The sequence below is a fragment of the Erpetoichthys calabaricus genome, chromosome 15 (assembly GCF_900747795.2).
Source record: "Erpetoichthys calabaricus chromosome 15, fErpCal1.3, whole genome shotgun sequence".
NCBI lineage: Eukaryota > Metazoa > Chordata > Cladistia > Polypteriformes > Polypteridae > Erpetoichthys > Erpetoichthys calabaricus.
Genome location: NC_041408.2, coordinates 20,102,270 through 20,127,204, shown reverse-complemented (window position 1 = coordinate 20,127,204; position 24,935 = coordinate 20,102,270). Strand labels below are relative to the sequence as shown.

At 37.3% G+C, this 24,935-nt stretch overlaps 1 protein-coding gene across 4 annotated transcripts in view; it reads right to left on the bottom strand.

Annotated features, from left to right (window-relative positions):
* The window catches only part of hhat (hedgehog acyltransferase), a 322,107-nt gene that overhangs the window by 169,235 nt on the left and 127,937 nt on the right, over positions 1-24,935 (bottom strand). For 3 of the 4 annotated variants that reach the window (XM_051919634.1, XM_051919631.1, XM_051919633.1), the window contains one exon: positions 18,882-18,917. The exons of the other annotated variant lie outside the window; for it this stretch is intronic. In XM_051919634.1, coding sequence (XP_051775594.1) covers positions 18,882-18,917 — 36 coding nt within the window. The remainder of the gene's footprint in view (positions 1-18,881; positions 18,918-24,935) is intronic. 4 annotated transcript variants of the gene reach the window in all.

Sequence of the window (24,935 nt, the reverse complement as noted above, 5' to 3'; positions counted from 1 at the left end):
CACAAAGTCAGGGATTTTGTAGGATTATAGTCAAGTGTACGATCAACCAAACAGGTGCTAATGATCATCAATGTCACACGTAGGTTGAAACACAGTCATTAACTGAAACAGAAACAGCTGTGTAGGAGGCTTAAAACTGGCTGAGGAACAGCCAAAGTCTGCTACCAAGGTGAGGTTGTGGAAGGCAGTTTCATGTCACGGCAAGATTGAGTACAGCAACAAGACACAAGGTAGTTCTACTGCATCAGCAAGGTCTCTCCCAGACAAAGATTTTAAAGTAGACTGGGGTTTCAAGATGTGCTGTTCAAGCTCTTTTGAAGAAGCACAAAGAAACGGGCAACGTTGAGGATCGTAGACGCAGTGGTCGGCCAAGGAAACTTAGTGCAGCAGATGAAAGACACATCAAGCTTATTACCCTTCGAAAACGGAAGATGTCCAGTAGTGCCATCAGCTCAGAACTGGCAGAAACCAGTGGGACCCAGGTACACCCATCTACTGTCCAGATAAGTCTGGCCAGAAGTGGTCTTCATGGAAGAGTTGCAGCCAAAAAGCCATACTTCCGACATGGAAACAAGGCCAAGCGACTCAAGTATGCATGAAAACATAGGAACTGGGGTGCAGAAAAATGGCAGCAGGTGCTCTAGACTGAGGAGTCAAAATTTGAAATATTTGGATGTAGCAGAAGGCAGTTTGTTCGTCGAAGGGCTGGAGAGCAGTACAATAATGAGTGTCTGCAGGTAACAGTGAAGCATGGTGCAGGTTCCTTGAACATTTTAGGCTGCATTTCTGCAAATGGAGTTGGAGATTTGGTCAGGATTAATGGTGTTCTCAATGCTGAGAAATACAGGCAGATACTTATCCATCATGTAATACCATCTGGGAGGCGTATGATTGGCTCCAAATTTATTCTGCAGCAGGACAACAACCCCAAACATACAGCCAAAGTCATTAAGAACTATCTTCAGCGTAAAGAAGAATAAGAAGTCCTGGAAGTGATGGTATGGCCCCCACAGAGCCCTGATCTCAACATCATCGAGTGGAAGGATGTGAGGAAGCCTACATCCACAGAAGATCTGTGGTTAGTTCTCCAAGATGTTTCGAACAACCTACCAGCCGAGTTCCTTCAAAAATTGTGTGCAAGTGTACCTAGAAGAATTGATGCTGTTTTGAAGGCAAAGGGTGGTCACACCAAATATTGATTTGATTTAGATTTCTCTTTTGGTCATTCACAGCATTTTGTTGATTGATGAAAACAAATGATTAACACTTCCATTTTTGAAAGCATTCTTTGTTTACAGCATTTTTTCACACCTGCCTAAAACTTTTGCACAGTACTGTATATACTGTACATAGTGCTCTACAGTACTCTGTAACTTGTGAGCATTTTTACATTAAGTTTACATTTTTAAATATATCCTCCACATTGATCTCAAACATTTTCTCATTTATTTTTGCAACATAAAAGAATCTTTTGGAATAAATAATTTGTGTTGAAACGACATGCACAAGTAAAACAATTCAAATTTAAATAATAATTATTCAGCATTGTGCATGTAATTACCAAACCCAAAGCAAAACAAAAATAGAAAGAAATTGCAGATTGTGCATTACAGAACAGAAAAGATCCATTTACACTTCAAATAGATTGTTCGGCTTAATAAAATAATGTTCTATATAGAGTATACATCAGTAGATACTATGAAATTAAATATTACATTCACCACTTACACCTTCTCTGATATAATGCAGTTCAAAAATGTTTTAGATGAAAATGATAAAATAATATTTATAAGATAATGATTTAGAAAAAACATTCATTTATGGCTTTATTTATAGGACAGGAATAGTAAATTACAGCTTTGTAGTAGAATTATGATGCCTAACTTATCAAACGCTATAAAACATACTGTATTTACTGTAAGTGTATATTCTTATGTTCAACAAAAGATTTGGTTACTTTATACAGTACAAATACAGTGGAGAATGGTGCATACTAAAAACCTGAATAAAGTAATAATAAGTAAATTAAACATTTAGACACCCAGGGAATAATAAGCACAGTTTTATAGTATACTAGCCGTGCTTCCCGTCTAAGATGGGTTGCAATCTAAGTAACCAACCCAGACATCATGTTTTCTATTTGAAACACAAAGTGTCATTTGGTCTGGTATAGTACTACGCAACAGATTATTTTCCCTCACAGTGGCCTTTTCATCTTTTGCTAGAGCTGCCCATTTTTCTGCTTCCTCTCAGCATCATTCATAGAACTGACCACACTTGCAATTAAAGTGTTTTGCTGGGAAATTGTGGCAGTGGCCACTAACACATTAGCCTGGTTTAGTGAATCTAGCCTACTCATGCTGACGGTTTGGTTTCCCAATGTGTGGGCTAATTTCTGGTTATTTTCACTCAAATATGACAAACATGTTAAAGATAAATAAACTTATAAATTTAGTTGTGCAATAAATTACAACAGATACAGTATGACATGATATATACTCCTTCCCACAGATGGCAGCAATGGATTACTATTCATGATCCCTGTCTGCCAAAAAGAAGAAGAAGAAAAAAAAAAAGATGATCCAGTAGTGGTTCATTGAAGTGTGCTAGAGTCTTACAGAAGTACTGTTTTTTTGGTGATTGCTGGACCTTTTAGTGTTGTATTTGGTTTCCTATTTGGATTAGTGTTTTTAGTACTTGTTTACCTTGATTATCTTTCAGGCAACTATTTTTTTTCTTGGTTAAGCATTTTTCTTATTTTTCTTTATTTTTGTTAAATCGTATTTTACTTTAAATACATTCTGTGGTGTCTTTTTGGGTAGACAAGTGTTTTCACGGTTTATCTTCATTCTTGGGCATTGTTGATAATTCTTATGACTCTTCAATTAATTCTGAACAGATAAAGTCAGTTTCCCATTTTGGGGAGGCTGTTTATCACTTGTGCATGGTTAGTTAATGGAATAGTCCACCCAAAAATTATCTTTTTTTCATGTTTTACTTACATAATGTGGTTTGTACTAATGACTGAGAAACACTTAATGTCATGATTTCATGGAGAAAGGAGATAGTAAACTGTCTAACAGAATAATCAGCTACAAGGACCAATGCTGGGCAACAGCAAACAATAATAAAATATCCATGAAAAATCTCAAGTTGCTCGTGTTGCATAACCCACATGTCAGTTATCCAGTCTTATAATCACAGTTTTGAATCTAGATTTAGGAGGCAAGTGACAAAAAACTTCACTTTCAATGGAGGAAAACAAGCCAGTGACTGAAATGACTGAATGAGTAGAAAAAGCAGCAAAAAATATAACACGGCATGTGCAATGGGGAAGCAGGGCACATATTTGCTTTTGTTGTTTTGATACAACAAAGTACATAATTGGACCTACTGTGTGCTAAAACAGTAACTTGGAATATGCATATACAGTGGAACCTCGGTTCACGAACGTCTCGGAATACGTACAAATCGGGTTACGACCAAAAAATTCGCCAAACTTTTGCATCTGTTCACGACCACACACTCGGTATACGAACAGGCCAGTTTCCCTTTCGGCTTGTGCGCAGATGATTTCCGCGCATGTTCAGTCTCTCCCTGTACTGTACATTGTTCTCGGTGCATCACGCAGAGGGACTCTCCCTCAAAACTGTAACCTCCTCTGAACCCAGCTTCTTCTTGTGGTATAGCGGGTCCACAGCTCCCGTCAAAAAGGCCAGTTTTAATAAATAACTAACTAAATAAAGCCTGCGCAGGCTCACGTACTTCTGAGAGATTGAGAGTGCAGGCTCGCGTGCTGCTGAGAGAGAGAGAGAGAGAGCAGGCTTGCTTGCTGCTAAGAGAGAGCGCAGGCTCACGTGCTGCTGAGAGAGAGAGAGAGAGAGAGAGAGAGAGAGAGAGTAGGCTCACGTGCTACTGAGAGAGAGAGAGAGAGAGAGAGACAGAGAGCAGGCTTGCTTGCTGCTAAGAGAGAGCACAGGCTCACGTGCTGCTGAGAGAGAGAGAGAGTAGGCTCACGTGCTACTGAGAGAGAGAGAGAGAGAGACAGAGAGCAGGCTTGCGTGCTGCTGAGAGAGAGAGAGAGAGAGACAGAGAGCAGGCTTGCTTGCTGCTAAGAGAGAGCACAGGCTCACGTGCTGCTGAGAGAGAGAGAGAGTAGGCTCACGTGCTACTGAGAGAGAGAGAGAGAGAGACAGAGAGCAGGCTTGCGTGCTGCTGAGAGAGAGAGAGAGAGAGAGAGCAGGCTTGCTTGCTGCTAAGAGAGAGCGCAGGCTCACATGCTGCTGAGAGAGAGAGAGAGAGAGAGAGAGAGAGAGAGTAGGCTCACGTGCTACTGAGAGAGAGAGAGAGAGACAGAGAGCAGGCTTGCTTGCTGCTAAGAGAGAGCACAGGCTCACGTGCTGCTGAGAGAGAGAGAGAGTAGGCTCACGTGCTACTGAGAGAGAGAGAGAGAGAGAGACAGAGAGCAGGCTTGCTTGCTGCTAAGAGAGAAAGAGAGTGTAGGCTCGTGTGCAGCTGAGAGCGAACGAGCGTGCGCATGCAGCTGAGCAGGGGGCCTGGGTGTTTGTCTCAGTGTTATTCAATGTTTTTACATTAGTTTACTATTACACTGTGCATTCTATGGTATAATTAACTATTTTTGTGCTTAGAAATCTTTAAAGAAAATATATTTACATACAGCTTTTACGGTCTGGAACGGATTAATTGTATTTACATACAATCCTATGGGGGAAATTACTTCGGGTGGAACGAATTATGGTCGTGAACCGAGGTTCCACTGTATATATAACAGAACTAGTTTCATTCACAAAAACTGCATGGGTATTTATTGAGAGACCATAAATAATTCATCAGTATTTTACAGTCATTGCAAAGTGAAGTAAAACAGGACAATGACCTATTATTATTATTATTATGTTAGTATTAAGAAAAATGCATTACTTACTTTGTTTGAAATAACCCAACATTAAAACCAATCTTGTAAAGATAATATTGACCCTAATGTAAAATTGACTGGATTGTGTGAGATCTACAGGGATGACTGAATGGGGTATCTATAAAGAAATGAATGCATTCCACAATAACATTGTACATCATCTGAAAGTCTGTATGGAATTCTGATTCCATAAATAGGCTTTCTCTGGCACAATATATGTATATTATTCTTTTTAACATTTTATCATTCTGAAGATACATCTTAATACATAGATTTTGGCAGATGTACCTTCTAACACAAAACTATATAAATGACACTACATGTACTGTACCAAATAAACACTATTGATTCTTAGACACTTTGCTTATAGCCAATGGTAAAGAAGTACTTTTTAAATTATATTTTCTTTTTATATAACTCGGTGGACTAAACAAAGTCAATGTGAAAATAGTCATATTAATAGCTCTTTGACGGCTTAGAATAAAACCCACTAGGAATGGGTGGAGTTTTGGTTATGGTCAGCTGACTGGGCCCATATTCTGAGAAATTTTTCTCAGTATGCATTTATTGCCTTTCACTTCCTGGCTAATAACCATAACAGTATGTATTCCTTAGGCACATATTTTCAATTGCATACATCTGCATATTTATCTATTACTAAAAAATGTAACATGAGGTGTTTCATCTGGGTTGAAGCTAAACACCTTTGGGGACACTTATACCATAATATAATCAAACTTGATTTACTTTAATCAAAACAATGTACTAAATAAGAAAAGTTCTTGTTTTTAGTTCTTAGGCATACAGTATAATAGTGTGTCTATACTGTGAAACTTATTGATTGCTCCCCCAATTTTGCCTTTAGAATAGTAATTTGATTAATCAATAATATGGGTTAGATTTAATTTATCTTCCACAGTAATAATTTCTTTAGTGCAGTAGATTTAAATTGTAGTTTTCTTTTAACTAGAGGCTGATTTAATAGACAGCCAGAAATGAAAGTTCCAGGCTAAATATTGCATTGTTACTGAAAAACTAAGCATTTATAAGTAATATTGCATTCGAACAGCATCACCAAAATAGTTAACCAGCATAACATAAATAGTTTTGTTTATATATTTTTTATCTTCCTTATATGTGAATGAAAGTTTTACTTAGAGGGAAGACCATGAGTTTAAGTGAGATTGTTCCATTAAAACTACACCTAGGAATTCATTCTAAACTTCCTGTATAGAAAAGAAATAAAATGAATCCCCACTGGCTCCTTTAAGAAGACATGTGGGGAGCAGCATGAAGGAAATTTTGTTTGTATGTATCTGCGGGCCAATGACACTCTAGTCCAATTAAAACACATCAGTTGTTTAAAAGGATTCAGACTATGGAGTTTTTATATAATTTAAACCGCAAGACTTTTTTTTGATAGAGATTAGCAATGCATATGAGCTGCTGAGAGTGCACTTCCAAAGACACAGGGACTGAGCTTTAGATACCTTATTAAGAATTCTCTGGTAGAAATATTCTGTTTTTCCTTTAAAGAGTTTTCATCAAAGATATCAATATATTCAAGCTTATTTCTTTGTTTAGAATTGTCCAAACATTTAAAAGCAATGGAAAATATTCTACACTGATTTATATTTTCTGGCTATATTATGTGTGCAAGTAGCATAATGTGATTGTTTTGTGTGTGTTTTTTTTTAAGTGAAGTGCTTACACGCTGTTTAATTGCTCTTACATATTTTGTCCCTTATGTCTTACCTGCTGTTTTAGACTTCTTCTATGTTTGGGTGTGGTGGACAGATTTTAATTTGGATGGTTTAATATTGGCCTTAACTCTACAATTAAATTAAAAGTGTATACTTTGAAGTTAATAAATAAGTTTTAGTGAGCTGTTAAAGGTTTACATTTTGTGATGGATTTTAATGCTTAATGAAAAGATTAATAAAACATATTTTTTGTTCTTTTTTCCCCCCCATTTTCATTTGTTATTCACAAAATAATTACTGATAGTTTAGTGAAGGATAACACCTGAACAACTGTATCTGAGGAGGAGACACTTTTGGCTGACCTCTATGAATTCCTAAATAGGACAATCAATCAAATGGAAACGATGGCAAAGAATACCCCCAAAACCGACAAGATCCTCTATATTTAAATTCATAGAGTGTGTCGTTCTCCGTGGGCGTGATTGAAGAAGGGAGGAGAGCCGACCTCGGACAGCCAAGATGAAGGTCTGCCGAGTCTTCGCCGGCTACGCGAGCAAAGGTTGAGCCGGGGAGAAAGAGAAGGAGGTGGGCGAGGATCAGGAGGAGTTAGGCTGCATTTTAACCACAGATTTTTTAATGGATTTATTGATTTTATTCCCATTTTTTATTGGATTTTTTATGGATATATATATGTACTTTTTTGGGGGGGTTTTACTTTTTTCATGGTCCAGCAAGCTTTCTTTTCAAATTCTTGTGCATTGCACATTTATCCAAGGTAACTCCCTACTTAGGGGGTGTTTGTTGGAATATTTCATGCACAATGAGCACCACATACCATTTCCTTTGACCATTAGCCAATCAAAATCTTTAAACCATTGTTGGTTGATTCCGGATAAGCAGTGCTTAGATTTATCAATTGGCAGACTGTGTGCTGAAGAGATTTCCCCCGATGGACCAGCCTCTGCAATGTCTTTGTCTGAAATTGAAAACATCAGGAGTTGAGGCTGCACCGTCATTAGTTTGTGGCATCTCTTTTCTGAAAAAACTGAGCAGTGTTGTTTTCTGAACACTATTTTAACTCATGTTGGTAAAAAGGTTGGAAAAAATTAAAAGTACCTATGAATAAGACTTTTGAGTGGGAAAGTGGGAGCCTGTTGGATATTCAATGCACACTTGCACTACAGCAGGGCAAGATATGAACAAAAAAAGGAATGGCAGATGGGTCACTTTAACAAAACCCTCAGCAATTCAGTGACAAAACTTTTGCTCAGGACACAGTGTGTGCTGCAAGGGTTTCTGCACACTTTATGCAATATGGATGCAGGTCCAAATATGAGCAAATATAAAAACGGCAGAGGGAGTCACTTTAACAGAAACCACAGTGAATGCTACAAGGATTTTTGCACAAAGAACACACCTAATGCTTAAACAACTGTGTGTGTATATATATTTTTTTTTTTTTTCACACCTGCCTAAAACTTTTGCACAGTACTGTACATATATATATATTGGTTTGCTATGTACTGAACAAGAAGAGAGCTGCTGTACTCTTAGCAGCACTATACAGACTGCACTGACGCTGAGAACAGAGACATCATTTCTTGACGCTCTTTTTCTGATATCTAACAGGCTGGTTCCACTAGACTTTTTATTTTATCAGTCCTCCTCTCGCTCGCCCACCTCCTCTTTGCTAGTGAACTGTCGATACGCCACCCGTTATTACCATGAACAGCCCCCTCTCGAATGCCCACCTCCCTATACTCTTTGGTTGTAAACTCCGCTCCGCCTTGTCCCTGCTATTAGCTTGTTCATGGAAGAAACAATTCGGTTTTGTGGGGACTTTCAGCAGGGAAATGAAAAAAATAAATATGATGAAATATTAAATATGAGACAAAATTGGAGTGTTTTGAGAATAGCAAAACATATTAAGAATAACAAAATTTCCCAACTAAAACAATGGCCAGCCTGGGATGTAACCCTAGATTGCTACACATATCAGGAACTAATAACAATATGGATTAGACATTAAAACAACTTAACAATAAGCTAACCGAATGAGCTTGACTGGTTGGAATAGTCTCTTCGTCTGTAAAAATTTAAGTTCTTCTGTAAACTGACATTCTTAAAAACTTTAAATAGAAACAGTAATTACCAAAAGGAATTCATTTTAGTTTGTTATTGATGTACTGTAGCTATGTGAATAAATGTAAAGAAAATGTAAAGAAACACAATTTGCAACTGGTGATTCAATTTGTTAGGAGCATTAAATGTTTTATTCTGTAAAATTACATTCTGTTGATATATACATGTAGACTCTATTATGTGTCTGGCTATAAAAAAGATATATAATATATTGTCTAAAACAACCATTTTAGTTTTAAGAAGTTTTTTCAGAGGCAGTTTTTGTTTCAAAACTCATATAAATACAATATTTGCAGAATTTCTTTTTTAAAAGAATGTTATTTTATTGTTACAGAAAGCTTCATCTAATAAAACTAAGGTAAGAAAATTAAAAATCATGAAGTAGAGAAAAGATTGAATAAAGTTCTACAGTGCTAATTATTTTATGGCTTTTACTTATGTTAAATTGTTTTAATACTATCTTTGTAAACACAAAATTGTTTGCTGGACTTTTAAGTCGAAGTGCATTTAAGAATAAATTGAAGCTTCATTTTATACTAACTGAAATGTTGGATAAAAGTGTACAAGGTTAAGACTAGGCTGCAGTAGTCCAGTTTTAATGTATGGATTATAGCATAAGAAATTAGACTTTACATCTTACAAGATATGGGACCAGAAAATGACCCTGAGCTGTTCATAAAACCCTCTGGTTCACTGCTTACTGTTTTAATCAAAGAATTATCCTTTCAAGATTTAATTCTTCTCCTGACAAATATCTCTCAGGGGATAATTATCTCCCCATGAAAAAAATCCAGCACAAATGAGAAATGAAAGAATATTTTACCTTTATCTTGGTTTTAGTCTTCTGCCTACAACTAAACCTATGGCCTTCAAAGGCACACGATCAATTTACAGAAGCTTAGCTAGACCAATTATTGTACTGTTTCCAATGATTTGCTGTAGTTCGTACCAATTAAACTGTAAACTCTAGACAGGGGAAAAAAAAAAGTGATGTACAGTCACTGGTAGGCATTAAGAAATCAGAAATCTCGCCTATGTCCCTGTCAGTGCAACTCAGTTATTAGCCATGTTGCTCTTCACTCATTACTAGCTTCTTTTTGGGCAGATCTATGAAAAAACAAAGGCTGATGCTTATTCTGTCAATTTCAATACAGTATCTTTATATTCAAAAAATGTGCTCTTTTAGCTATTTTCAAACCCTTAGCCAATTTAAATAAAAAATGTTTACGTATCTCTGTGCTTTTGGGTCAGCAAACAAAACTTCATTGTTTCTTATCTAAATGACATGAAGAAAGTTTATACATTTTTATCATTTGCCTAATTATTGGAATAAAACAAAAAATTATGTTTAATTACTTACATAATACTAAGGACCTGAGAAATAAATAGTACTAAACCATTAAAAGTAAGCTATTCAAGCAGAATATAAAATCCATTTATTGTATATTTTATTTGAGATCTATGTAACTTTAAGAAAATACTTACATTACACATTTTTTACAGAAGTAAGATCTCACAAGGATCACTATTTTCGAGTAATGCATATAGTAACTCCTATAAAGCATTTAGAATTATTTTTGTGTAATTACACTGTGTATTGCTATTATGATCAAGTGTTATACATACTACAGTAAGTCTGACAGTATAGATAGATAGATAGATAGATAGATAGATAGATAGATAGATAGATAGATAGAGATACTTTATTAATCCCAATGGGAAATTCACATTCTTCAGCAGCAGCATACTGATACAATAAATAATATTAAAGAATGATAATAATGCAGGTGAAAAACAGACAATAACTATGTATAATGTTAAATGTTAACGTTTACCCCCCCGGGTGGAATTAAAGAGTCGCATAGTTTGGGGGAGGAACGATCTCCTCAATCTGTCAGTGGAGCAGGAAAATGACAGCAGTCTGTCGCTGAAGCTGCTCTTCTGTCTGGAGATGATACTATTAAGTGGATGCAGTGGATTCTCCATAATTGATAGGAGCCTGCTGAGCGCCCTTCGCTCTGCCACAGATGTTAAACTGTCCAGCTCCATGCCAACAATAGAGCTTGCCTTCCTCACCAGTTTGTCCAGGTGTGAGGCATCTTTCCTCTTAATGCTGCCTCCCCAGCACACCACCGCATAGAAGAGGGCGCTCGCCACAACTGTCTGATAGAACATCTGCAGCATCTTATTGCAGATGTTGAAGGACGCCAGCCTTCTAAGGTAGTATAACCGGCTCTGTCCTTTCTTGCACAGCGCATCAGTATTGGCAGTCCAGTCTAATTTATCATCCAGCTGCACTCCCAGGTATTTATAGGTCTGCACCATCTGCACACAGTCACCTTTGATGATCACTGGGTCTATGAGGGGTCTGGGCTTCCTAAAATCCACCACCAGCTCCTTGGTTTTGCTGGTGTTCAGGTGTAGGTGGTTTGAGTCGCACCATTTAACAAAGTCATTGATTAGGTCCCTATACTCCTCCTCCAGCCCATTCCTGATGCAGCCCACGATAGCAGTGTCATCAGCGAACTTTTGCACATGGCAGGACTCCGAGTTGTATTGGAAGTCTGATGTATATAGGCTGAACAGGACCGGAGAAAGTACAGTCCCCTGTGGCGCTCCTGTGTTGCTCACCACAATGTCAGACGTGCAGTTCCCAAGACGCACATACTGAGGTCTGTCTTTAAGATAGTCCACGATCCATGCCACTAGGTATGAATCTAATCCCATCTCTGTCAGCTTGTCCCTAAGGAGCAGAGGTTGGATTGTGTTGAAGGCACTAGAGAAGTCTAGAAACATAATTCTTACAGCACCACTGCCTCTGTCTAAGTGAGAGAGGGATCGGTGTAGCATAGATGATGGCATCCTCCGCTCCCACCTTCTCCTGATATGCAAACTGCAGAGGGTCAAGGGCGTGTTGAACCTGTGGCCTAAGCTGGTGAAGCAGCAGCCTATCCATGGTCTTCATCACATGTGATGTCAGAGCAACAGGCCGAAAGTCATTCATCTCACTAGGACGTGATACCTTTGGGACTGGGGTGATACAAGATGTTTTCCAAAGCCTCGGGACTCTCCCTTGTTCCAGGCTCAGGTTGAAGATGCGCTGCAGAGGACCCCCCAGCTCCGATGCACAGACCTTCAGCAGTCGTGGCGATACTCCATCTGGACCCGCTGCTTTGCTGGCACGAAGTCTCCTCAGCTCTCTGCTCACTTGCACTGTTGTAATTATGGGTGGGGATGTCTTTCCTATGCTGGTATCAGCAGAAGGATGTGTGGAGGGTGCAATACACCGAGGTGAGAGTGAGAGTGGGTTAGGGTGGTCAAACCTGTTAAAGAAGTTGTTCATTTGGTTTGCTCTCTTCCCGTCTCTCTCGATGGTGGTACCCCGTTTCGAGCTGCAGCCAGTGATGATCTTCATCCCATCCCACACTTCCTTCATGCTGTTATTCTGCAACTTCTGCTCCAGCTTTCTCCTGTACTGCTCCTTCGCCGCCCTGAGCTGGACTCAGAGTTCCTTCTGCACGCGCTTGAGCTCATGCTGATCACCGTCTTTAAAAGCCCTTTTCTTCTGGTTCAAAAGGCCCTTGATGTCACTTGTAATCCATGGCTTGTTGTTAGCATAGCAGCGTACAGTTCTTACTGGAACTACAATGTCCATACAGAAGTTGATGTAGTCAGTAGTGCAGTCAACAACTTCCTCAATGTTCTCACTATGAGATCCCTGCAGGATATCCCAGTCTGTAGTTCCAAAACATTCTCTCAGAGTATTCTCAGCCAAGTATATATACAAGTAATACATGTATCAGTGCTATTGTACTTACAATTATATGTAGCAGGGGAATGGAAACAACACGTTTAAGAAGCTTCTCACAGACTACAGCCTTGTGTACATATTTATCACAGGATAAGCTAATTTAACAACCAATACTAAGTTAAACTAAGCAGCATTTTTAAAAGTATAACTAGAGGTTTAGGCTACTATTCCTTAAAAGGAATGTAATGATTTTTTGTGCCACAAAATTTTGTGATTTAAAAATACTACAAAATGCCTATATATATTATAAAATAAATAAATAAATAAATGTTGCTCACAATAACATGGAATCTGTTTGTCTTAAGTACTAAGCAAAAGTTATGCGTCCTCTCTTTTTCTAACAATAGTGGATGCAGTCAGTGTCATACATCCATTAAAAAGCCCTGGCCTTAATTTGAGAGTGTGTAGCTAAGCGAAGAGTAACTTTAATAATAATGGAGTCAGACGAAGTAGAAATTGAGGATGTCCCAACATCTTTTAAGTCTGCTGTAAGGCAGCATTTTCGATTACCTGTTAAAAGAGAAAACGGCAAGAAAATCGCGATATATACAGTGCATCTGGAAAGTATTCACAGCGCATCACTTTTTCCACATTTTGTTATGTTACAGCCTTATTCCAAAATGGATTAAATTCATTTTTTTCCTCAGAATTCTACACACAACACCCCATAATGACAACGTGAAAAAAGTTTACTTGAGGTTTTTGCAAATTTATTAAAAATAAAAAAACTGAGAAAGCACATGTACATAAGTATTCACAGCCTTTGCCATGAAGCTCAAAATTGAGCTCAGGTGCATCCTGTTTCCCCTGATCATCCTTGAGATGTTTCTGCAGCTTCATTGGAGTCCACCTGTGGTAAATTCAGTTGACTGGACATGATTTGGAAAGGCACACACCTGTCTATATAAGGTCCCACAGTTGACAGTTCATGTCAGAGCACAAACCAAGCATGAAGTCAAAAGAATTGTCTGTAGACCTCCAAGACAGGATTGTCTCGAGGCACACATCTGGGGAAGGTTACAGAAAAATTTCTGCTGCTTTGAAGGTCCCAATGAGCACAGTGGCCTCCATCATCCGTAAGTGGAAGAAGTTCGAAACCACCAGGACTCTTCCTAGAGCTGGCCGGCCATCTAAACTGAGCGATCGGGGGAGAAGGGCCTTAGTCAGGGAGGTGACCAAGAACCCGATGGTCACTCTGTCAGAGCTCCAGAGGTCATCTGTGGAGAGAGGACAACCTTCCAGAAGGACAACCATCTCTGCAGCAATCCACCAATCAGGCCTGTATGGTAGAGTGGCCAGACAGAAGCCACTCCTTAGTAAAAGGCACATGGCAGCCCGCCTGGAGTTTGCCAAAAGGCACCTGAAGGACTCTCAGACCATGAGAAAGAAAAATGATTGAACTCTTTGGTGTGAATGCCAGGCGTCACGTTTTGAGGAAACCAGGCACCGCTCATCACCAGGCCAATACCATCCCTACAGTGAAGCATGGTGGTGGCAGCATCATGCTGTGGGGATGTTTTTCAGCGGCAGGAACTGGGAGACTAGTCAGGATAAAGGGAATGATGATTGCAGCAATGTACAGAGACATCCTGGATGAAAACCTTCTCCAGAGCGCTCTTGACCTCAGACTGGGGCGACGGTTCATCTTTCGGCAGGACAACGACCCTAAGCACACAGCCAAGATATCAAAGGAGTGGCTTCAGGACAACTCTATGAATGTCTTTGAGTGACCCAGCCAAAGCCCAGACTTGAATCTGATTGAACATCTCTGGAGAGATCTTAAAATGGCTGTGCACCGACGCTTCCCATCCAACCTGATGGAGCTTTAGAGGTGCTGCAAACAGGAATGGGCGAAACTGGCCAAGGATAGGTGTGCCAAGCTTGTGGCATCATATTCAAAAAGACTTCAGGCTGTAATTGCTGCCAAAGGTGCATCGACAAAGTATTGAGCAAAGGCTGTGAATACTTATGTATTCATGGGATTTCTCAGTTTTTTTATTTTTAATAAATTTGCAAAAACCTCACGTAAACTTTTTTCACGTTGTCATTATGGGGTGTTGTGTGTAGAATTCTGAGGAAAAAAATGAATTTAATCCATTTTGGAATAAGGCTGTAACATAACAAAATGTGGAAAAAGTGATGCGCTGTGAATACTTTCCGGATGCACTGTATATTTATATATATATATATATATATATATATATATATACACACACAAAATCCAACGTCTGTCTGTCCGTCCGGCTGTCTGCTTGCATGCTTTTCACGAGAGAACTACTTAACCAATTTAAATCACTTTTTTTCTATAATTTGCTTGAACATACTGGTTGATTTTGCGACTTCTCTCATCGCACTACGTATTATAGTTCAGTTGTGGCACCGATTTATTCAGGGAGCCAGGGAGCCAGACGGGGCCATTCTCACTCACACGCCAGCCTCCATTTGAGTCACTCTACCTCTCACCACGTGTTGGAGCGTACCTTGCCTCCGCTTAGCTAGCGATACCTGTTTGTTCAGCAGACATTATCATCTAGAGATTGTTAAAGTGCAACATTTGATGTTTTTGCGAGGAAGATCACAGCTACATGCGTTTTAGAGGGTACCTGCTCATTGTCAGAGATATCATGGCCGCATGCTCTTCTTCCCAAGTGGGGGATGCTCTCTCATCAGAGCTAAACACTATCAGATACAGTGGCAACGTTTGACATTGAAGCGTACCTACCTTCCTCTTGGCCAGAGATACCTTGCCAACTTTTTACATTTTTGGCAAAGAGATCACAGCTACATTCGCGCTCCTGATAGCAAAACTAAAAATATCGTATATCAAGAGACCCTCGGATACGAAAGCTATTAATATAAATTTTTATCAATACAAATTATTACATTTTTTTTAATTGATTTTTAAAGTTTGTCCTGTTTCACTACTACACAGGCCAAGCCACAGAGGACAGACTAGTAGTTAATACAATGAAGACCATTTGCAAGCACTGCAAGAGAGTTTTGATATACGTTACAGCAAACACTAGGAACATGCTGAACCATGTACCACACCATCACAGTGACAAATACAAATCAATACGAATTAAATACAAAGGCCAACCATCTGACAAATTTATTTACAGCACTGCTTCCACAGTCAAGTGCAAGGGCCAAAAAATAAAGTCTATTGGTGTTTTTATTGCAAAGGACAGGAGACCATTTTCAATCATTGAGAATGACGGCTTTCGGCTGCTCATGAACACACTTGAGCCAATGTACAGCATTCCTTCATGCCCAAACTGTAGAGGCACTGTACTGCCAGCCCTGTACTAAGAGGCTAAGATGAATGTGAAGAAATCCCTGACAAATGACAGACAGCATTGCAATAAATAAAGGGATTAATAAAGTATCTATCTATCTATCTATCTATCTATCTATCTATCTATCTATCTATCTATCTATCTATCTATCTATCTATCTATCTATCTATCTATCACCACCAACTGGGAAAATGGCAAGTTTTGTATTTCAAACTCTGCCTCATTTTCAAACCCACTCGGGGTGCAACATTGCTGAGGTGATGAAATCGGCTGTTTTGGAGTGGGAGCTTGAAAGCCCTAATCATAACATCATTATGGTTACTGATAATTCATGTAACATTGATATAGCAGACGGAGAGACTGGGCTTTGCCCTCATATCAGGTGCTTTGCACATGCTTTAAATTTGGCTACCCATGAAGGATTGGCTCTACTGCGTGTTAGTCATCTGCTTGGTTGAGTGAGATGGGTCATTGCTTATTTCTACCGGATCCCGACAGTTACAGCTGTATTTGCTGCCAAACAGAAATTAGCGGGCCTTCCGTCAAATGCATGAGTAGTCAACATTATAACACGATGGAATAGTACACTGGAAATGCTCGATCGTCATCTTGAGCAGCAAGCAGCAGCCCTCATAAGCACAGAGACATGGCAAAATGCATGTCAAATTGACACGCTGGATGGCACTGAAATTAGTGACGTTAAGGGCATCGTACAACTGCTTTAAATCCATCAAGTCAGCCCTTACAGTGCTATGTGATAAACACATCCCCACTGTGTCTGTCCTCATGCCACAGAAGCACATGATTGAGCAAAGCATGGCCCCAAACAAGAAAGAAAGATTCAACTACTGTGGCCAGCATAAATTCTGAAAGATCTCACGGCCACATACAGTGCGGACTATGATTTTCTTGTGGAGTGCAAGATTTAGAACTCTTTCCAATCTGGATCCCAGCCAGCACAATGCTGTGTTCAACAGGCTGAAGGAGAAAAAGCAAAGCAGTTACAGCACAGTCAGATATTTATTTACTCTGTGTGTATTTGTTCAGCAGTAAAAAGTACAGTATGTTTTCTAAAGTGCTAGTAGTACTAACTCACAATAGCCTCTGAGAAAGAACATAGTATCTTGATATTAATACTAGAGCAAATGTGTACAAATACAATGAAATTTTAAGGGTATACATAAGCATAATGCAGAACAACTTCTATGTGAAACCAATCGTAATGTTAATCACGCAGCAGCACTTGCTACAACATACAAACAGAAACTAATGTAAAGTTTTTACCGTTTACTATTCTGCTGATCCTTCTGCTGTGGTACTATACCTGAGTTCTGGAAACTGTCAATCATTATTCCAGTTCGCATTTAAGCTACACTTGCCGATCATAATTGGACACTTTCTTCACACTTGTATTTTCATATATATTGTCAAGAGTTCAAGTAATAAATTTGCAAAGCAAACCGGTAGATGATCCGAGAATGCTTGTTGGGTTTCTAAACATCATGGATTACTCTTTGTGACCTGAATGCCTAGATGGTTTTTTTTCCTACAAACCTACTACAACTGCAAAAAGAGAAGTCTGCAGCTACTTACAGTTAAAAACTTTGGTGTGCTCATTTTACAGCCACGAATTATGTTTTGTCAAATCTAATCTGGAGATTCCAGTTCATATCTGATTTCAAATCCATATGTGAACCAGGCCTAAATACATTTAGAGGAGTACCTCTCAAATGCATTACACTGAAATGCAATGTACTTTTGGTGTAAAGAATAATAATCACACAGAACAATTTCATCCAAAGTGTTATAATTACATTCATATTTTTTATGCTTTTTCTTTTCCATTTCTGCACAGATTTCTTCAGGTGTCTTTGAAATATGTTAAATCTAAATGCATCATTTACTTTTTCTGTTATTTTAGTTTAAATGCAGTTCATTATTTCATGCAGTTCATTTTTCATAGCTTGTTTCTTTTCCTGTGATGTCACTTTGTTTTATATGGACACGGTCATTTTGTGGACCATTCGTTTATTGTTGCCATCATGTTGCTAAGCTCATACAACCAAAAGATTGTGACACATGATGTGACCACAGTGACGGTACAAGAGTCAGCTTGATGCACTTCCATCCAGGTTGCCCAAAATTAAAAATATTCCTTAAAACCTTTTTGTGTGTTTGAGTTATATTTCTGACTTTGAACCTTTGCTTCTGACTTGTTGACTACTATTTGTTGTTTTGGATCTTATTATTTGTTTTTTTTCATCATGTGGTGTTGGCCCAGTGCAACAACATATTTGGTTATTTATTTACTTCCCCAAGTGGTCTGCCACATTTCTCACCTTTGTCAGAATACAAATAAGTGAACAGCATTGTAGAACATATACTTCTAATTATTATAAACAATAACATCTTACAAATTCCTAGAACCCCTGTCAGAGAATTATTTTTAATTAGCTCTCAATACCTTCTAACTTCACAAAGTGATTTATAAATTTCACAGTAAGTGTTAATCCATGTATTGTATTATGAAACAGGATTTTTGTTTTTCACTTGTGCCCAGGAAACTCTTAAAGAAAAGTACATATTCAAATAAAGGGGTAGTTTTGTTTGTCTCCTTTGCTTTTCATTCTGTAGATATTTTAAAAATTATTTTCTTAAATATTAGATTTTAACATAGCTTAACAATTACCAGTTTTGTAAAGACTACAACAATATTGATGTGCAACCACTGATGAAGCTTACTCGACATAAGCAGCTACTGCTCCAAGGTATAATCTTGTAAATTTTGATACATGTTTATACATATTTAATTACATAGTACATAGTGTAACTCATTGTGAAAATTAAAAATTCATCTAACATTCCAGTTAGAACACAAGACCCTGAAAATAGTTGAGAGGATTCATTTTCATCATACAGTTAATGTAAATCATTATTTGTGCAATATACTGCCATGGGGGGGGAGAAAGAAAGACTTTTTTATAACATACCTGAGAAGCCATCGATGTAATCCCACATCAAAATGCCTAAAAAACAAATCAAACCACAAAATTTTCATTTAAAAGGCTAATGTAATCAACTGTACAGAAAATAACATGGTTAGTTAACAGAAGTAAAAGGCTTTTGTTTATATTTTTAAAATTTATAGAAGCCAATCCTAATGTTTGTCAGTTGTATGGCCAAAATATCACCATAAAATAAGCAAACAAAATGCAATACAGTCTCTCATTCCACTCTGTGCCAAGAAAGTAACGTCATTTCAAACCTGCTTAATCCAAATCAGTATTGTGGGAGGCAACCAACTTTCCTGGTAACCTTAAATAGAATTCCATTACATTGCAGGATCCACACACACACACACACACACACACACACACACACACACACACACACAATTATATGGGGTGGAACAGGGAGAACTTACAAAATCTACACTCATCCGAAATCAATCCAGGACTTGAATCTGTGAAATGTCAGTGCTAATTACTGTGCTACCCAAGTTAGCATCTAAAAAAATGTATAGTTTCTGTCGAGAAACAAAATAAAGGGCACACTACCATTCTAAAGACTCAGTTTCATTTGAGTCTACACAAAATTATCTGTTGTTTCATGAGAACTTCTAGGAAGCTGTCAGGAATTTCTTTCAAATTTAATTCTTGCATGCTACTTACAGTATTTTATATAATGTTTGTCTACTCACCAAGAATCACATAAAATATATAACTTACTGGGTGGCTTAATTAAAGGAATCAATAGATGCTTCTTTATTTTCATGGCAGATCAGGACACAGTGAAAGCATGAGGTATAGAACTACCTGAAAAGATCTTCTCAATGTACCCAGAACAGATACCTCACAGACATACTACTAAGGAAATAATTATCATAAAACGTAACTTTAGGTATATGAAAGATACTGTTGATTAGTCATTGATAAATGTCTGCTTCAGAATAAAAGTGGAGTTCTGTTTTATTGACAATTACACAGGAAGAGAATAAGGGGCAAATGATAGTGTGATTTTTACACTCTTCTAAATGTGTAATCCAATGGTCTCAAACTCTGGTCCTGGAGGGCCGCAGTGACTGGTTTTCATTCTAACCCTTTTCTCAATTAGTGACCTGTTTTTGATGCTGATTAACTTCTTTTGAATTAATTATATTTGACTTGCTCTTGAACACTCAGACCCCTCAATTGTTTCTTTTTCCTTAGTTAGCAGTCAAACAATAATGAGATACAAAATGAGCCAAAACATGACCAGCAAACTGTGTCCATCATACAATATCTGAAAATAAAGAAAAGTGAAGGTCTCAGGAATGCTGATATGCTCAGGTCAACAAAACATTTTAACAGAGCTCATAGAAAAGAGAAAATCAATAATTTTGGAAATGTCTGCCATTGCACAATTAGAGCAGCAACAAGCCATGGAATTAAAGAATGGGTTTAATTAACAACAAGAATCGGCTCCTAATTAAGCAACTGGTTGGAGTTTGAGGCCCTGACTTAGTTGGTCTTCAGTTGGCTCACTTCACGTTTCATTTCTGTCTGGGTGCCACTTAAGGAAAGAAATTAAGCAATTCAGAGGAATGATGAAGATATTCAGGGAAACACATCTTAAAAAAAAACAAGTCAATTAAAATGAATGGAAAAGGAGTTAATTAGCAGCAAAAACAGTGCACTAATTAAGAAAAGGGTTAGAATGAAAACCTGCAGCTACTGTGGCCCTCCAGGACCTGCGTTTGAGACCAATGGTGTAATCAATACATATTTATATCAATATAACTTTGATTTTTTTTTTCTATATAAAGCTGATTACATGTGTATAACCTCTATGATTGCTATTTTCTGCTTACATATGTTTACTAACAAAAAATGTTTAAAAATCCACAAGCATTTTCCATCATTTACGCACAGCTCAAGTTTATTGTTATATGCATTTCAATGTGATCTATGATGCTGTTCATTTTCCAAAAAATTAATAATGTGATATCTTGAATTGTGGCAAAAAAAACTGAAGTGTCTGAACAGGTTGTTTATTCTATTCATTAAATTTTAGAAATGTGTTTATTTGCCACAAGAAACCTTGAAAAGCTGTGAAATTTGTGTACCTTTCCAAAATGATGTATGCATTAACTTAAGTGACCTACAATGGTATCCAGTTAAAGGTTTGTAGATGTGACACTTTCAGATGAAACTGATAACATAAATAAATTGTGTCTCATGTAATTCATTAACAATTGCACTCTCGTTTACTACATTCTGTTTCTTTTAAACAGTTTGAAATATATTCACAGTGCAAACACAACATCTTAGCAGATTGTACATTTAAAGAATAAAGTAACTTCTAGATCTATGAAAAATATACACATGGAATTATAAATCTAGTTGGTAATTTCAACAAATTTACAAAATATTTATGTGGCTACAAAATTTTGAGTATAAATAGGCTTTGATGTAGAAAATAAAGTCTGGGTATGTTTCAAAAGAGATTATTATAATGTTGGCAATAAATTATAACATTCCATACAATCATGTCAAACTAAACAAACCATCATTCAAATAATTCTTGAAAATGATGATTTCAGTACACATTCACATAATACTTCAATATTGAAATGTGTACTGAAATCATTACAGTAATCCCTCGCTATATCGCGCTTCAACTTTCGCGGCTTCACTCTATCATGGATTTTATATGTAAGCATATTTAAATATATATCGCGGATTTCTGTGGACAATGGGTCTTTTAATTTCTGGTACATGCTTCCTCAGTTGGTTTGCCCAGTTGATTTCATACAAGGGACGCTATAGGCAGATGGCTGAGAAGCTACCCAACCAGAGCGCGTATTACATATTAAATAAAACTCTTCAAATATATTGTGAGCACGGGGGCTGTTTGCACCCCTAGAGGAAACGGCTGCTCCTCAAAAAACGCTGAAAGATTACCTTCACATTGCTCTCTTCCTTGCTGGGCTTACATGTGGCTGCTTTGTCAAGCAACATGCTTCCCGCACGGTGCTTCGCATGCTTAAGAGATCAAACAGCACGTATTGATTTTTGATTGTTTGCTTTTCTCTCTGTCTCTCTCTTGCTCTGACATTCTCTGCTCCTGACGGAGGGGGTGTGAGCAGGGGGGCTGTTCGCACCCCTAGACGATACGGACGCTCGTCTAAAAATGCTGAAAGATTATCTTCACATTGCTCCCTTCCGTGCAGCTGCTTTGTCAAGCGACATGCTTCCCGCACGGTGCTTCGCATACTTAAAAGCTCGAAGGGCACGTATTGATTTTTGATTGTTTGTTTTTCTCTGTCTCACTCTCTCTGACATTCTCTGCTCCTGACGGAGGGGGTGTGAGCAGAGGGGCTTGTTCGCACACTGGCCTAGAGGATACGGACGTTCCTCTAAAAATGCTGAAAGACTACCTTTACATTGCTCCCTTCCTTGCAGCTGCTTTGTCCAGTGGTGCTTCGCATACTTAAAAGCCAAACAGCCCTATTGATTTCTGATTGTTTGCTTTTCTCTCTCTCTCTCTCTGACATTCTTTGCTCCTGACACGCACTCCTTTGAAGAGGAAGATATGTTTGCATTCTTTTAATTGTGAGACGGAACTGTCATCTCTGTCTTGTCATGGAGCACAGTTTAAACTTTTGAAAAAGAGACAAATGTTTGTTTGCAGTGTTTGAATAAAGTTCCTGTCTCTCTACAACCTCCTGTGTTTCTGTGCAAATCTGTGACCCAAGCATGACAATATAAAAATAACCATATAAACATATGGTTTCAACTTCGCGGATTTTCACCTTTCGCGGGGGGTTCTGGAACGCAACCCCCCCCCCTCCTCCCCCCCCAATCGAGGAGGGATTACTGTATTTTACTTTTTTCTCAACTTGCTTTAAATAACACAGTAATTTAGAAAGGCAAAGACTGAGCTCTTACAATGTTAGCAGTGTTGTTGCCCAAATCTAAAAAAAATTCAACTTGCTCCTCTACAAACAGTAAATCTCAATGATGCACACAGATACAATTTAAAGATTGAATTATACGTCAATTGAGACATTAAAAAAAAATTATTAGGTTGTAAATTCAGCATGAAACTAATTACTAATGCTTTCATATATTCAGGTGCACATTAGGTTTTATTTCCACATTATTTTTTTAAAGGTTTAATGACAACAGAAAAAACATCACTAAATCAATTTTTGCTTATTCACACATGCTTCCTATTTTAAAATGTATAATGGGAAACCTCGTTATGCATTTTTTTGCCCAAGGGAAAATAACAAGGCAAATCAAAACAAAAAACAGTTTTCTTATTAAAATTAAGAAGCCACCATATTCACTGATTGATTTTTATTTTTTAAGAAAACATTTTCCTTTCCTTAAAATATGCAGTACTTGCAAATATATATGATGTTATATATAATTTGAGTTATTAATACACCATCCATCATACCTTGACAATAACAAACTATTATATCAAAAACCGAGACATATACAAAGCAACAGAATAGTCAGTATCATCTATTGGACAGCCTGTATATGACACTTTTTTAATGATTACCTGATATCTGGTAACTGTTAAGTAATCACTGTATTGCAAAAGCTGCAATAATAGAAATATGAAAACAAAACCAGAACTTGAGAGCTTAAACATTAAGGTCTTGAAACTTTTGGTCTCCACTGCCATTAGGGGATAACACAGTTATTATTGTCTTAAAAAATTCTAAAAACATCACTTTCTAGCAGACATACTAAGTAGCAGGATTCACAGACAAACAGCACAAATTTTGTTATTTAAAGGCTCAAAAAATAAAACAAGTGTTTACTTCACAAGCAAAAATGGAAAAGTTAATTTAACATCAAAGTTAAAAAGAGCCCTAATTAATTGTTGTGCACCATGAACCATATCAATTAAAGACAGACACACAACAGCAATTACACTAGACTTAGAAATTATTGGTTCCGAGTCATAATTAATCTGATGTTCTTTCTAAACCAGAGGCAAGACATGGGGCAAATTCAAATCATAATAAAAACAATTAGAGTAAGATTTTTCTTATTCATGACATTCAAACTAGCTACTATAGAAAAGCCTACCAATTCACTCCTGTACTACTAAGAGAATGATTAAAATATTCTCCAAGTCAGCTTATTTTCCCTGGTAACAAGTGACTTTTCAAATTAAATAAATATCAATAACCTATTTGGCAGTGCTTGTTTGTGAGAAAGGTAACAGTTGCATTACTTACACCTCTTAGATTGAGGAAGTTCTTGTTATTATGACAATGTGGGCTGCAACATGTTACATTAAGTCATGCCAAATGAAAAAATGACATACTGAAGTATTTAATTTTTCTTAATAATATCATTTTTATCCATCTAGGAAAACTATTATTTAAAAGCTCTTTCTTTTTTCATTTTTTATTATTCATACATAAACAGTATCACTGGCACCACTAGATGCACTTCTGTGCCAACTGCTGAGTGAATTAAACTGTTCAGTGATCACAGATCGTTTCTCAAATCTACTGCTGTGATTCAAGTTACAATATGAGTGACCTTCCCGCTGAACCTGTTAATTACTATCTGACTTCTTCTTGTTCTTACAAACTTTTATAGTCTAAAATAATTGTTTTTTTCTTTTCATCTATACACTGATTTCCAAAAAAATAAAAAACAAACATGTCTTTGGTATTATGTTATTAAGAATTAAGTATATTGTTAGAAAGGGATTAGGGATCAAATGCGTAGAATTTTATATTTAGCCGAATGCAGAAAAGAGCATTAAAAATATATCACTTTTTAAAAATCAAAGATTTCTGAAACTTATGTTTTCTTTTTTCTGTATATATGATGTTTCAATGAGAAATGCATAATTTTTCTGTCAGTGAAACAAGAATGGTAATATAAAGAATTACATATTAGTTATCACATTAGACAGAGAGACTTAAAATACATTCAAAACTAAAGAAAAAAAAATCAACAAAACTCATTTAATCACATCACACTTAGAAATGTATATCAACAAATCACATACAAAACATAAAAGGA